At 44.5% G+C, this 16,648-nt stretch overlaps 1 protein-coding gene across 1 annotated transcript; it reads right to left on the bottom strand.

Moving 5' to 3' along the window:
* Positions 1–2,693: 2,693 nt before the first annotated feature.
* prdm13 (PR domain containing 13) lies at positions 2,694–8,012 on the bottom strand (the record flags this gene model as incomplete). The annotated part of the gene is made up of 4 exons (XM_084336296.1): positions 2,694–4,177; positions 5,983–6,103; positions 6,210–6,341; positions 7,833–8,012. 4 exons carry the CDS (start codon positions 8,010–8,012, stop codon positions 2,694–2,696), a joined length of 1,917 nt encoding a protein of 638 aa, XP_084192422.1.
* Between the last annotated feature and the right edge of the window lie 8,636 nt (positions 8,013–16,648).

The raw sequence follows: 16,648 nt of genomic DNA, 5'->3' as shown, positions 1-16,648 counted from the left end.
GTCCGCCTTGCCTCTGCAGCAAAGGTGATGGAGCGGGAAACATCTCTTCTTCTGATTCAGCTTCAGCAAACTCCTGCACCTTAACTGCCATCGAATACAAAATACAAGCTAATGTTTTTATTGCATTGAACCTTTATTTAACCTGCAGGCAGATCAAATTCTTATTTTCAACGATTGTCTGGCAAGAGGACAAAGGAGCCTCTCGTAGGGTAACAGGGAAAGGGTCAAACAAATTAATAAAATAGAAAAGAGACAGGGAACAACTTAACAAGGGAAATAATTAAAACACACATCAAACAAACAGCCAAATAAAATTACATAGTATGAAATAGTCTTTTGCATCTTGCTCCAACTGCTGGGAGCAGCAAATTAAACGGAGGGTTGATCAAAGGGAGTGTTAACATGAGGAACAACTAGCGAGATATGGTGAGCAGCTCTGCCCTGGTATTATAGGGAGTATGGCAATTGACAGACCAAACAGGGTTTTGTAAATGAGTGTACACCAATTAATTTATCTTTGAGAATGTAACGATGGCCAATTTACAGATTTGTATAAGTCACTGTGATGTGTTGAAAACTGGGCATTTGTAGCAAACCTTTCTCAAACGTCTATGTGACATTTAGTTGCTTCGGACTGAAGGTTAGGCCTATATCTTGAGTCGCAGCAGCATCATCTAGACGTACATATTTTGATCGTTTTACTTTCAGTTGGCTATTGTTCTTCACCAGATACTTGATATAATTATCAGCAGAGGTTTATGTGTCTGTGAGTTTACATGAGTTAGCATTGCAACTGGGGGTACAGCTCATATATACTGTGCCCCGTGGGTTCAATGCATTCAGGTTTTCCAGAGCAGATTTCAGGGGTAAGCTGAGGGACCAGCGTTGAAGCTTTTCCTCCAATATGACAAGTGTTGGGTGAGATGAATTAACACCAAAGTATCCTTTTAATTTTCTATATTTCCTGATGGTAGCTGTATGGAGCAGATCGCAGGAAGCGTGCGGCTTCAGTAGCTGGCCATGACCGACCATGCGCCGGGTTCATATCATATGTCTCTGAGAGATGGATGGAGTTTGACCAGCCTATGACTGGAGACCCGGCTCTGCCTTAGACCCGGCTCTGCCTTGTATGACATCAGATCAGTTATTCTATGCTGCAAGACACCCAACGATTTAAGTATATAGGCGAGTCATTTGAATAGGCTACATCATTTATACTATATATAGGCATATTCGTTTCGTTTTTATGTTTTATTTTATTTAATTTTATTTTATTTTATTTTATTTTATTTTATTTTATTTTATTTTTATTTTTATTTTATTTTATTTTATTTTATTTTATTTTATTTTATTTTATTTAACAAAACTTTAAAAGTCAGACTATAGCCTTAACAAGGCTATTTCAAGGTCAAGCTGAACTATTACAGTAAACGTTTAAGTTGCAATGTAGCAGTCGTATTAATGTCAAGAAGAAGAAGAAGGTGAAGTCTGACGTTAGTTATGAATATAATGATAATAATAATAAGTAGAAGAAAGAAGAATACCGTTTCTGTAAAAGAAGTCAATTTATCCTTACAAAGCAAACCTGCACTTTCGCATCAGCCCATCGGTCGCTCATGACAGACTAGAGAGCTGCAGCAATTCTCCCTTCATGTCGCTGTGATAAACCAGATAAACCACTTAGCTTCCATGCACCTTCAAATGAAAAAAATAACTCTTCAAAATAGCGGACATTTTAGTTCAGCTCCTCTGGTTTGTTTTCTTAGATCATTGTACTTTTTTTGTTATATATACAGTGTTTACTTCTTGAGATAAACTAAATAAATAGGAGTGACTATAAGAGACTTCAGCTTGTGATTGTGTGTTATGTGACAGCTTGCGTAAACGTATTTTATACTGGACCTGAACGACTTCTTTCTAAATTATTTTATTAGACCTGCATGGTCTAATCTTTAAATGGGCGTAAACATAAGTGGACATCAAATACTTTACGCATCAACAACATCACACCACAATTTGAATGCTTTAAATTACATTTATTCAAAAAGGAACAACTCGATGAACAAGAGGAAAATTGGTCAATATACAATATTCACTTATAAACAAACGTATACAACACTTTTTCTCCACTGAACTGAAATATCGTATACTTTACAATTTACATACTATTTAAAAATGCAATCCGTAATTTGCTAGAACAAGATCCTTAAATAAATGTGGTGCTGCTTGCTGCTTCTTATAGAACAACATGCCTCGGTATTAAAAAAAAGTGCAAATTTAAGTACAGTGTCGTACAGTGGCTTTAAGGGGATTCAGATCAATCCGAACGAAGAAAGCATGGCAATGAATTCGATTACGTCATTATATAACTGAGCTATAAGTGGGTTGTTGGAATATGGCCTCGCTGTTTTTAAAGTGCAACTGACACAGTTTGGATTGTGTTGTCGATTCCTCGTTTTATAGCCAATTTCTTCACAATAAAGGAACGGAAAAAAACATAGACCACGGGCCCTCTGATGAAATCCCAAACAAAAAATTAATTAGACTATTATTTCAGTATAGTTTTATTTTTTTCTTCTTTTTTTTAAATAATAAATATCTTGTTCTGTGGAAAAACGTATATTAAATGTGTTTTACTATTTTTAACCCTTTCACCCAACCCATATCAATGAGCAGTCTGTAAACAAAAAATCTCAATCGTTATTTTTGCTAGACTCGTGGTCGCTCTGGTCGTCGGTGAAGCAGACGTCGACGTCACTGTCATTGTCACTGTTTTTTTGACCGTTGTCCTCGAACGCGTCCCCCGTTTTGTCCTCCCCTGCCTTCTTGATCGTCTGTCCCGGGTGCCTCGACTTGACGTGGCGCTCCAGGTCCCTGCGGCGCACCAGCACCTTGCCGCAGAACTCGCACCTGTACGGTGTGTTGCCCTCGGCGTGCAGCCGGATGTGCTTATTCAGGTTGCTTGGGTCGCCGAACGGCCGGAAGCACACCTTGCACTTCAGGGGCTTGTAGCCTGTGTGAGTTCTCATGTGTATCTTCAGTCCGTATTTCCTCGAGTACAGCTTGCCACAGTACAGACACAAGTGTCCCTTTTTGGGCTTTCCCGACCCCGCGCTGCAGGGGGGCACCGAGTCGAGCCTCGCCCGGTTCTTTTCCACAGCTATCTCGGACAGTTGCCGCGTGTGCATCGCTATCTCCCGGTCGATGTTGGTGATGGAGCCGAGGTCTTGGTTCAGGGTAGGCGCGCCGAAGTAGGACATAGACTCGGGGTATTTCAGCAGGTTGCTGAAGTGGAATTTCAGCGGGTAATAAGGTGAACTGTAGAGGAGCTCTCCGTTGTACACCGTGAAGGGCATGATGGGGATGTTGCAGTCACCGCTGTACGGTTTCACGCCATCAAACTGAGGAAGCGAGAAGCGTTCAAAGTGGAGTCCGGAGGGCATCTGCGGGTAGCGGGACGGAGACAGGCCGTTGTGCAGCCGACTCTCCACCTGCTTGAAGGCCGAAGTCTCCTCGAAGTGCGGCATCAGCGGGAAACCCCGGATGGCGTTCGCGCAGGGCACCACCGAAGACGCGGAGTCCATAGGATGGACGCATTTGGGAGGATGGTTCCCTCCCCCGTTCAGCGACTCGTTCGTCGCGGGTCGCGTGGTTTTCACGTTCCCAACGGGTTTACCGAATCCTATTCCGTTAGGCTTCCCGCTGGGCTGCTCTCTGGAAGGGTCTGCCGCCGGGACCTTGGAGATCCCCATAGGCTTGAAGGCGGAGCGCACGCCTGGATGGAAGCCCATGTTGCTCAGCGCCGATGACGTGGCGCCGAGGCCGAGGAGGTGTCCGTGGTTTCTGACCGAGGTGACGCTCATATCGAGGGCCCTGTCCTGTTCCTCGGCGCTGACCTTCTTTGACAGCCCCGCTTTGATGAGAAACGGCGAGGAGGACACGGCCCGTTTGCTAGAGTCTGAGATGGACGTGTTGTGGCCGCTCCTGGGCGAGGTCGAGGTGTTGGGGATGTCTCCGGTCTTGGGCGACCTGCTGAAGTTCTCCGTACCTCTGGCCTGCTCGTTGTTCACGAACCCCCGCCCATTGCTCAGCGCGCAGTGGAAATGGACGTGTGCTTTGAGCGTGTTGGGGTATTTAAATATCCTCCAGCAGTACCAGCAGATATAACGCTCCTCACCTGGAGAAAGAGCGGGAAACACGACGTTAGTGGTGTGTTCTATTCATATAATCTCGTGAATAAATGCTGGTGACATTTCCTGTGCATAAAATGCAAGGGTACAATTAAAGGTGCACAGAGTATAAATATTTTTTTCAGAGGGTAACCTCTGAAGAATCTAAATAAAGTATGATATAGTATTGAGTAAAACTGTAGAAATTAGATGTGCGTTACTCGCCCACCACCTTTACCACAACGAAGCATAATGATGGTTCACTCTGATTCAAAGCGTAATTTTTGGGGGGCTGATCAATATTGTATCAATATTATAACAATATTCAAGCAGTTGTAACTATTTTTGTAGAGTATTTCTTCTCAAAACAAACTGGTTATCTCTAAACTGGTTATCATCTGAATGAATATGGTCCATATCCTCGTGTAAAGTCCTCAGTGAGAATAAACCGTTATAGGATTGGGCTGCCTGCTCAAAAACACCAGTTGAACAATGTGAGGTTAATATACATGTAATGATTTTGTAATCCTCATACAGACTGTTTATTATCCCCCCCATCAAAAGCGCAAACGCCCCGTCCAATCTGGCGCTCTGAAACCAAGGCATTGAATATGGTACTTTCTCTCCCTGTGCTCTTTCCCGTGGAAGTGACAGCAGCTGTGGCTTGAAATCGCAAGTCGCAGAAACAATGGCGCTGGCCCATCTGTTGACTATAATAATAGGAAGCGTATGTCAAGGACCTCGCGGTGTGTTTGGCCTGAGCGCAACACAACACAGCGCTCCTCCGCAAATCAGGGCAATATACATCCCACATAAAAGTTAGCATTCATTAGGCAACAATACCTTACGCAGCCAGCTAATTTACCGTGAAGCACCTTTTTTGAATTTATTTGCTTTTGAATACATGAATATTAATGACGAGGTGACATTTGTTAACCTCTTGTCCCGCGAGTGAATCACTATCTACGTCGATGAGACACGTACATCTCTGTTTTTATAATTGCTGATTTAATCCAAGCTCCAACTGCTGTAATTAGCGTCTGTTATTATAATGGTACATGTTGAATATTATGAGGCTCTAATGTTTAACCAAGTAATTACAGAGTATCCAAAGGGTTCTGAATCTAAACCACAGCTAATATGTTGATATGAATCTCTTTAAATCGGATTATTCCTATTTAGCGGGTGGCCTGGCAAGATTATAAATTCGATAGACAATAATCCCCAAGCCCTATACCGCCAAATTGTAATTGTTAGCCCAAACAATTCGATTGTTCGAAAACATTATATAGCCACTAGCCACAGCCTGGTGACAAAAAAATGAAGACATATAATAATAGCTAAATAAAGTAGGCTAATAGGTTTTGTAATTCGCAATAAAAGCCCGACATGTCGCCCACTCCAAATAGACTAATCATATAAATAAAATGTTCAAACATCTATTCCAATCACTTTGTTAGCCTATTGCTGTAGTTCATCATGCATATCATAATGATAGTAGCCTAATTAAATAACAATCAAACGAACTTTCCTAACCAACACCATTCATTGTACTGATTTGGGGATTTAAATATTTTTTTATTGATTTCAGTCAGTCAAAGCCAACCGTGGAACATCAGATTATCGACAGCCATTTAAATGTGTGCAGTGATGCACCTCTCAACATGTCGATGGCAGGGAGACATCTGTATAGCCAAAAGGCCCATCATATATCATGTTTTGGATTTATCCCAAAATCTTTTTGTTCTAGAGTTGATCGTTGACTGAACTGAAACCCGACGCTGGATTCATTTTGTGAAGTGTGTTCGCTAACCTTTCTCGTCGTGCGTCGGCGTGGCGGTGGTCGGGATGTCGCACCACTGGGCCAGAGAGGTGGAGTACCACACACTCAGCTCCTCTCCGGCAGGGATCTCCCTCAGTACTCGGTAGAAAATCTAATGGAGAAAACCATTGTGTCATTAACGATTTATTCTTCATTGAAAATAATTTCACATATAGCTAACTAAATCTCTACATATGTTGGAAGGAGTGGAATCTCACCTGCCCACCAGGTAAATCCGACACGGCTTCCAGGTTCTGCTCCTGGCTGTTCCTGGCGGCGCGGATCAGACCGGTCCAGTCTGCCGCCGGGCAGCCCGCTTCATCCACGAACTCTCCCCTCACCACGCGAATCTGCAGGAACACGAAATGGTCATCGATATAGGAATTACAATTATTTTATTTCCGATATCTCAATGGATTAGACACCCCCCCCCCCCATTAAACCCCCATACAAACAACGAACAACCCTATTTCCAAAGATTAACATGACTGCATTTGGATTAAAAAACAATAACAATAATGTGTATGTATTGCACTCATCCAAAACACCCATCAAATGGTCATTCTTTACACGTGAATTAATGTCAGATAGCCTAAATATTGTTCAGTCGTCTGGTTTACCTGGAGCTGTGCAACACAATCACGGCCCCGTTTAGGACGTATTTATCCGCTCTGTTAGGCCGCGGTGATAATTTACCGAGGAGAATGACACATAACCCTAATTGGGTTGATATGGGAAACGAATTTGAGGAGTGTCAAAGCGTTTCTAAACTGTTCGAGCAAATTAAAGACTGAAGCGTGACATTTGACATAGAGATTGCACCTGATGATCGCACATTATAGCCGCGGGCCGTGCGTTTAGACGCAAGCATCAATCACCGCCGTCGACAGCCTGGACAATACGAGGGTGTATTTATAACGCGTTATAGTTACCTCCGATAGCTTATTATACATTAATGTAGGATTAAACTAGATTGATACAAGTGATTCAATAAGGTTGGAAAATATAGGTCACATTGTTTTATTTGCATTAGCCTGCCTAAAAATAATCCTCACATGGACGTTTATTTCGACTAAGGATGTAAACAAGACTTGTCTCAAATATGTTGCTTGATTTTCAGCATTATCACGTTATCTTCCCCCTAGCTCGGGGCTACGGTCGCCATGCACAGTGGCATCTTCCCGTGGCCGGATTACATTACATTTAAATGTCTCATTGGAATAACTAGCCCACTAGGCAGTGAAATGTGAAGCGGTTCGAGGGCATGAATCCCCACCCAGCAGCTCCCAGGTCGCCCATTAGGGCGGTTAAGTAGAGGCTCAGACTGACAAGTCGTCCCACTAATATAACTCAATTATTTCCAACTTGACAGCACAAACCAATTAATAACCACAGGCCCAATGGACTCTGACAGCTCTGCTCTGAAATATAGAAAATATCCACTCTTATTCGGTTTATTTTGTATCCTGCTACAGTAAAAGGAAACGATAAGATCAATCACGCTTATTTTACTATATATGGGGTTATTTTTTACTCGGTTTGTGCAGCTTTTAAATAGCCTACATGGTGGCTATACACAACAATATAGTCATAATGCTCACAAAATCATGTGATTATTTAGCCTAAATGTTTGCTATATCTAAATATTAGCATTCTCAGGTTATGATGAATCGGTAAAAGTGAACATGATGTATTCGGTCTTTATTCGATGCCTCCCCTGAATGGTTGACCAAAGGCCTGTCACACAACAAATTATAATAAAGAAAAGATGTTGTAGATTAAAAAAATAAATAAATAAATAAAAACAAAAAATTATAATAAAAATTAAAGTTTATTCCTACCTTCTTCTTAGCTCCAACTTCTTTGCGGTCCGACAAGTACTTCCCCAGTTTAAAGGCGCCGGGCACCGGTCCTATCCGCAGACCGGCCTGGACGCTGCAGTCCGCGAACACCGCGACGGTGGTGGACGACGCCCGTGTGGCTTGCATGGCTGTCTCTGTGTGCGGCTGGACCAGAACCATGAAGAACCCCAGAAGAAGAGGGTGATGATTGAGACGAGACTAAGTGACTGACTGACTGAGTGAGTGAGTGAGTGGAGAGTCAGGGAGATGAGGACAGGCCAACCTCCGCCCGCCAAGTGACGCGTTGGCCCTGTGTGAGCCTGCTTTTCTAATGGAGCGGATAGGTACCCCCTCGGCACGTTAACGCGCAAGGACGAGCAGAGGGAGTGTGTGTGTGTGTGTGTGTGTGTGTGTGTGTGTGTGTGTGTGTGTGTGTGTGTGTGTGTGTGTGTGTGTGTGTGTGTGTGCGTGCGCGCGCGTGTGTGTGCGTGTGTGCGTGTGTGTGTGTGAGAGAGTTTGGCTCTCTCACCAGCTGTGGGCAGAGTGAACGGGCCGCGGTATGGTCACATGGAGGCTTTCCCTCACCCTCGCACATAATGAATTGCTCCAAAACGGTCAAGAGACAATGGCCAGGCGACCTTCCCATCCCCAAAATCCAATTTGTCAAGGACGGAGAAAAGAGGCTGTAGAATCAAAGGTCTGGAGCGACCATTAATCCTCTGCGCGAGGCTTTGTCCCCGAGACAGTTCCGATATTTTAACTGACAAATCCACTGTATAATTTCTCCATAAATTCTCCCCTTTTTCATTGTTCCCATTCAGATCGTTTTTTTTTTTTTTTTTTTTTTAAATCGGTGACTACTTTAAATCTACTTGGCTTGGCCTTCTTCTGGGGTTTTATGTACTTCAAAGCACTTTTATTCGCTACTCTTTGTCTTCATACTTTGACAAAAGGAGCAGGAATGTTTAGAGGACTTGTTAACTTCTATTGACTCTCGGCGTGTGCCGGGCGGAGACGAGGCAGGTACTCGACGGGAGGAACCACCAGAGGGAGAAAAATAATAATAGCAACAGCTTGGAAATAAACGCCACCGTCTTTTACCGTTTCATGCGCACTTATGTGTTTCTTGTCTTCCCCGACATTTCTGCTATGATGTCACGAGTACATGAAAAATCACCGATTTCAAGGCTCTCTTGTCACCGTGTTTATAAAACAATAGCCTTAATATCTATATGCATAATAGTTATTTAATGTTTATTTAATTTTTGTATTAGCCTAATATAATTGTATATTCTAGGAAAAAGGAAACCACATTAAAACGAACGCGTGAGCTATAGCTGAATTAAAGTGGTGATATTTAATATTATGTTATGTTGTGTTATGTTATGTTGTGTTATGTTATGCTATGTTATGTTATGCTATGTTAAGTTATGCTATGCTATGTAATGGTATGTTGTCATGTTGTAAAAACACGTCATAACGTATAGGTAGACGGTTCCGTTAAGGACCGGTTGGATACAATTAATTCCGGAATTAATTGAGTCGAATATTAATAACTGAATGTTCATTGGTATTCATTCCATAAGCAGCTTGGACCGTGCGGGCCATAAGGGCGGGGTGTCCTATTGTCGTCGCAGGCCAAAGAGGAGTCACGTTGACAGTCGCATTGTGGCCGCAGGTTTTAAAACTGCGTTTGACCCCTTTGATGATCTGACTGGAGGCCTGAACAGACTGAGAACAACAACCTGTGGGCGATAAATTCAGGCCATGAACATGTCTGGCTAACCTCTGCCCTGACTGACTCTCTCTCTCTCTCTCTCTCTCTCTCTCTCTCTCTCTCTCTCTCTCTCTCTCTCTCTCTCTCTCTCTCTCTCTCTCTCTCCCTCTCTCTCTCTCTCTCTCTCTCCCTCTCTCTCTCCCTCTCTCTCTCGCAGTCTCTCTCCCTGCCTCTCTCTCTATCTCTGCACACCCTTTCTCTCTCACTCTCTCCAACTCTCTCCCCCACTCTCTTTCTCTCCCAGAGTCCCTCTTTCCCATCTCTTCTCACCCAATCGTCTCCCCCCTTTCTCTCTCTATCTCTCTATTTCTCTCCATCCCTCCCCTCTCTCTTTCTCTCCCTCCCTCTCACTCTCTCTCTCTACCCCTCTCTCTCTCCATCCCTCCCCTCTCTCTCTCTCTCTCTCTCTCTCTTTCTCTCCCTCCCCTCTCCCTCTCTCTCTCTCTCTAAAGAGGTATCCCACTGGTTTATTCTGCGAGGTTTCTCCGCTCTCTGTTTCACGAGTCAAAGAGCGTGAACGACACGCGAACAATTTCATCAATAGGCGCATGTTAAGGCCGGCTGTGCGGGAAGGTTATTTATTAACGTGTTGCCATTCGTGGCTGGTTCCCATCCACCCGGGAATAACCGGTTCGGCCTCCAAATCGCTCACACCAGCGGACCAGCCCCGGCCCATCCTCAATTCCCATCCTGTGGCTCAAAGTCCTGTAGTTCCCCAAGTGAAATTAATTATTCTCCGAGGGGGGAAAGGGAGACATTTCCTTTCTGTTCGCGAAGCCTCTAAAAGTACCAGGGTGAATCTCGCTCCAATGCGCGCACTGAAGCACGGAGAGCAGTCAAAAGGCTCGGTGTCAAACTGAAACCAGTGTTCGAGGCAAATGGGATGGAAAATTAAATGAAATTAAATAGCTTGACCGGCGGCATTGTCCCGGCCTTTTAAAAAGACACATTAATTACATGGTCGGATCTTTATTCGAGAACAATATTGCGGAGTCAATCACAGCATTCCACAAGTGCTATTCTCTTAAATGAACTTCGCGTCGCTTTAATGAACTTAAATAATGACCATGGAAGAATCGGAGCTTGAGCAGAGGGTGACGTTTTTATCGCGGCTTGGCCCATTTCACTCTGCCCGGTCCCTGCCAGCGCTCCGGCTTCACTGTCCAAATGGTGGGGTCCTGATTTAACTGGTTGGGGCCATTAATGAGCCATGAATATAGAGGAACAACCTGTCTTGCAAAGCGACGCGATAAATACGGGGACCAATGCCCCACCAGGGATCTATATTCATGCGCCCGAACTTGTCCGGAGTACCAGGGGTGCACTGCCGAATTGGTTTCAAAGGACTTTAAAAACCCCTCCGAGCTGCACAAGAAAACACGTTTTTATGTCGAACCATAAAAGAAAAAGAAAAGAAAAGGCAATCGTTGTCTTGCTTATTTCTTCAAAATAAATAAATACAATTAAATAAAATCCCACGTTTTATAAATTGCATTTAGCTATTTCTTTATAAGCTCCAGTCTCTTATAAAGCAGCGAAGGCCGGCAGCTGACCTTTCGGTAACATATTATTATACGCATTCAGTCTGAGCCATTCAGTCTTAAATTTCCGTCTTCAAGCAGTCTGAATTCGTGTATTTTGTTAACAAAATATAAAATAATAATCTTGACACTCTCATGAGTCATGACACCATAAACTGCAAATAGACAGAAGGTTATTTTTTTCCTCTACGCATGTGCAGTCTATCCTGATTTTATTCAATTGAAGATATATGATATTTATTGCGTCTTGTATACGTTCTCGTCTTTTTAAAACTCGGGGAAGATTCAAGCGACACAAAGGCCGGACCAGCTGCGTCGATGCAGGTGGGACATTACATTACTGGCCCGTTTGAATAGTAATTATACTTGTATGGGAGTCCCACCAGATGACATGATTGGGATTTTAACCCAGACTAATATTCAAAATCGCATTAGAGAGTGACGAAATAAGTGGCGACCGATTCAACGCTGTTCATGCATCTCATTCTAAACGCTCTCTTTAAGAAGAAAAAAGTGGGCTGCTCCACTTCAGTATTCAAAGTCTCTCCAAAGTTTGGCTTTTCAGCCGTGATTTCCCTAACTTAAACTCACTCGTTTCGCATGAGGGGACGCGTATAAAGGCGTGTGAAGTTCGCCTGAATTGAAATGTTTCGGTGTACCTTATAAATTCATACCTTTTCTCACTCGACCGCCCCAGAAAGAAACTGTCACTCGATTCGATTCTCTTTGCCCGTCGAGTGCATTTATAGCGCGACGTCTATTTGTGAAGTTCATTCCGAAGCAATGTATGCGAGGAGGGGCAGCGTGTCAGCCGACCCTAATTGGGATTTAGGCACTTAAAGCATAATTATGCAGAAAGTGACAAGAGAGTCACCGGTTTACTTTCAACCAAGTCCAAACGTTTTCTTTGCCGCCTGGAAGTGGATATGGGAATCTTAAAAAAAAAAAAAAAAAAAAAAAAAATACGATGTTCGAATTAAACCGGGTTTTTCTTTTTCCTTTTTGCGGATAGGGCTGGTGACCTAATTTGATATGCAACGTTGTTTCTGCTAAACACACCTCATAGCAGTGAACGCGTATATAAATAGATGCTTAACCTTGATTGAAAAAAATATAAAGGGATATGTTTCATGATTGAAAATAAAGCTATTCCAAATATATGTTTATGCATGCATTTGGCTTGATATATTTCTGTAGTTTTGTATGTGTCTAAGTAGATCAGATCACCGGGTTGAATCAAAAGTAGGCCCATTTATATGCAGTCTAAATTGGAGAATTCCCGTCTTGTCTGAATACCAGTGTGATGTTATAACACGACACTTCTAGAAGAATTCACCCATATAACCAGTTCGTTTTAGTTAATTGTAGTTCCATAAAAAAGAAATGCTGCATGTTCACAAGCTATGGAGTTTGTACTGAACCTTCAGATTATCGAATGTACCAATAATGTGACGTTTTTTTGACCCGCATTCGGTTATTCATTAGGCCCCAATCTCTTCCCATCTCCGCGGTGTTTCAGTGCGTCACTATATTCTGCACGCAGACGCCGGAGTGAACCTGACAGGACCACGGAGAGCTCCCCGTCACCAGAGCGCTCGGTTAGAGCCGAGGCCTTACCCGTGGCTCGCTTGCTGTTAATTATATTGATAATAAAGTCCATCCCATCATATTGATGAGAGAGATTATTATCCCCCAACCCTCGATTTTCGTGATTATGGCCCAGACCTGGCTGGATATCCTTGAGGTCGGATGCACATTAATATATCTGTGGTGAAATGTAATCTGATGATATGACTCGGGCTAAACCGAGTGGAGGGAACGTCTGGCGGATCCTCATTATCGAGCGGCGGGTTGACAGTTAGGTTCAAATCACCGCCGGTGCGTTCCGCCAGAGAGAGAGAGAGAGAGAGAGAGAGAGAGAGAGAGAGAGAGAGAGAGAGAGAGAGAGAGAGAGAGAGAGAGAGAATGAGGGAGAGTCCATGCCTAATAATTGTGCCTGCGTTTTCGGGTGGAATGAGCGTGTGGAAATGACGACCCAGAGAGATATTGATTAATTCAATATAACCTATTAGTGACTCGTCGTCATATTGTTTCGCAATAGGCGTCAAGGACAGACAGTGACCGAGACAATGCCATGCAGCCCGACCTCGCTTGAAATATGTAAATAAAGTACTTATCAACCACAAAACACTTATTGTAAGTTAGGTTATAGCCATAAGTAATATATTGCTGTATTTACGAAAATGTACAATTTATAAATATTACAAATATATATTTACTTATTTATATATTTACAAATAAGTAGGCCTACACATAATATGTGTAGGCCTACTTATTTCATTTTTATTTTTGTATATTATGTAATATTATTACATAATATACAAAAATAAAAAAGTTCAGTTCAGTATACGCGACTATAGCCATTATAACCTGTAATAACCTTTTTTATGATTTTCTCCTATTTATTTAATATATATTATTTTATAAGCATTTCAGTGTGTCATTATGTTATTACAGGTTAGAAGTTAATTTCAGCAAAATTCCTTACATGTTATTTAATACATTTTCTTTCACTTAGCTATATATTCATTGATATTATTTAATTTACATTTACCAACTGAGCTACATTTTCCATCGTTTCTGGTGATTGCTCCTCCAAAATGACCCTTAACTAAACAAACAGCCAACATGTTACTACATGATAATATGCAATAATACATTTACATCTCACACTCAAATGTCTCTTCCTTTGAATATTTATTTCTCTACTTAATTTTATTTTGCAGACATATTTTCAAAAAGGACACATGTCAATCAAAAAATGCATAGACACGCTATGAAATAATTATTCCTCAAATGCACCTATTTTCAACAAGCCAGAATATAACACATCTTCTTCACAGATAACAATATACCACAGATGTATAATAATATATCACACTATCCTGAATCGGACATGTCTCATGCAGCTGCATTTTGGCTCAGTACTGTTGCACGGCCTCCCTCCCCTCCCCCCTCCCCTCCATGTGTCTCCCATCCTCCTTCTCCTCCCTGTGTCTTCCATCCTCCTGTCTTCCATCCTCCTTCTCCTCCCTGTGTCTCCCATCCTCCTTCTCCTCCCTGTGTCTTCCATCCTCCTCCCCTCCCCTTCCCTCCTCCCCCTCCCCTCCCTGTGTCTTCCATCCTCCTTCTCCTCCCTGTGTCTCCCATCCTCCTCTCCCATCCTCCTTCTCCTCCCTGTCTTCATCCTCCTCCCCTCCCCTTCCCTCCTCCCCCTGCCCTCCCTGTGTCTTCCATCCTCCTTCTCCTCCCTGTGTCTTCCATCCTCCCCCTCCCCCTCCCCTCCTCCCCCTCCCCTCCCTGTGTCTCCCATCCTCCTCCTCTTCACTCCTCCCCCTCCCCTCCCTGTGTCTCCCATACTCCCTCTCCTCCCTATGTCTCCCATCCTCCCTCTCATCTTCCCTGTTCCCCCCTCTCTGTGTCTCCCCTCCTCCCCCTCCCATCCCTGTGTCTCCCATCCTCCTTCTCCTCCCTGTGTCTCATCCTCCTCTTCACTCCTCCCCCTCCCCTCTCTGTGTCTCCCATCCTCCCTCTCCTCCCTATGTCTCCCATCCTCCCTCTCCTCCTCCCTGTTCCCTCCTCTCTCTGTGTCTCCCATCCTTCCTCTCCTCTTCCTGTACCCCCCTCTCTGTGTCTCCCATCCTCCCTCTCCTCCCTATGTCTCCCATCCTCCCTCTCCTCCCTATGTCTCCCATCCTCCCTCTCCTCCCTGTGTCTTCCATCCTCCTTCTCCTCCCTGTGTCTCCCATCCTCCTTCTCCTCCCTGTGTCTCCCATCCTCCTCCTCTTCACTCCTCCCCCTCCCCTCTCTGTGTCTCCCATCCTCCCTCTCCTCCCTATGTCTCCCATCCTCCCTCTCCTCCTCCCTGTTCCCTCCTCTCTCTGTGTCTCCCATCCTTCCTCTCCTCCTCCCTGTTCCCCCCTCTCTGTGGCTCCCATCCTCCCTCTCCTCCCTGTCTCCCATACTCCCTCTCCTCCCTGTGTCTTCCATCCTCCCCCTCCCCTCCCTGTGTCTCCCATCCTCCTCCTCTTCACTCCTCCCCCTCCCCTCTCTGTGTCTCCCATCCTCCCTCTCCTCCCTATGTCTCCCATCCTCCCTCTCTTCCCTGTTCCCCCCTCTCTGTGTCTCCCATCCTCCCTCTCCTCCCTATGTCTCCCATCCTTCCTCTCCTCTTCCCTGTTCCCCCCTCTCTGTCTCCCATCCTCCCTCTCCTCCCTATGTCTCCCATCCTCCCTCTCCTCCCTATGTCTCCCATCCTCCCTCCCCTCCCTGTGTCTCCCATCCTCCCTCTCCTCCCTGTGTCTCCCATCCTCCCTCTCCTCCTTGTGTCTCCCATCCCCTCTCCTCCTCCCCCTCTCCTCCTTGTGTCTGTCATTCTCCCTCCCTCTCCCCCCTCTCCTCCTTGTGTCTCCCATCCTCCCTCCCTCTCCTCCTTGTGTCACCCCTCCTCCCTCCCTCCCCTCCCTGTGTCACCCCTCCTCCCCCCCTCCCCTCCCCATGCGTCACCCCCTGCCTCTTCCTACACAGTGCAAGATGCTGAGTGTGTTTAACGTGCGCTGGCGGGATCTGATCGCTCCTGATCAGTGGCGAGAGGAGAAGGTGTGGATCTGGATGGAATGAGGACAGAGAGCGGCTGTGAGCCGTCACTTCGCTGCAGGAGGGGAGGTGACTGACGGGGTCTCCTCGCCCTCAGGAGAGCGCCAGGTTGCCCGACTCCACCCTTAAGGTGACTCCCTCCCTCTCTCTCTCCTACATTCTCCTACTTCAGCTTCCTCTCTTCTTTATCATACCCAGCAGCTTGTGTGTGTGTGTGCGTGCGCGCGTGCGTGTGTGCACGTGTTGTTGTTAAGCCTGTATAGAATAATGTCTCTCCCACCACAGCGAACATACATTTCTGTCATATGTCATCACCTTATTATAGGCTTTGATGAAAGCTTGCTGTGACACATTGTAGGAATACATAGTAACAGAAGAGAGATTTAAGTTTTGTACCAAAGTATCCAGCTGATGTTAAGGATATCATTACCACCTGGACTGCTTGCCGTTGTAATTGTGTATCAGTATGGAGGAATAAACTCCTACAACAAAGCTATAATGGATCTCCTTTTGGCTTTCTGTAACTCAGCTAAGCTAATCCAAGAGTAGATAACAACGAATGTGGTTATAACAGGCATTCAAGTATTATTCTATTGTCTATCTTCATAAGGAACCTTCAAGCAGAACAAAAAACATAAAAGAGATATCAAACAGGACACAGACAAGGTCATTGAATGCTGATAGCTTTATTTGCAGCTTGTAGAAAAAGGGGGAGTGTAAGACACACACAGAAGCATAGAGACCCCGGTGTCGAGGATCCCAAGACACACGGGAGCCCTATGGACGAGGCTGGACTCAGTAGCAAGGGGTCATTATTTGTGGTCATCATGTCCAGGTCAAAG

The sequence above is a fragment of the Notolepis coatsorum genome (genome assembly GCF_963971535.1).
Source record: "Notolepis coatsorum genome assembly, chromosome: 19".
In the NCBI taxonomy this organism is placed as follows: Eukaryota; Metazoa; Chordata; class Actinopteri; order Aulopiformes; family Paralepididae; genus Notolepis; species Notolepis coatsorum.
This window is presented reverse-complemented; position numbering and strand designations above follow the sequence as displayed.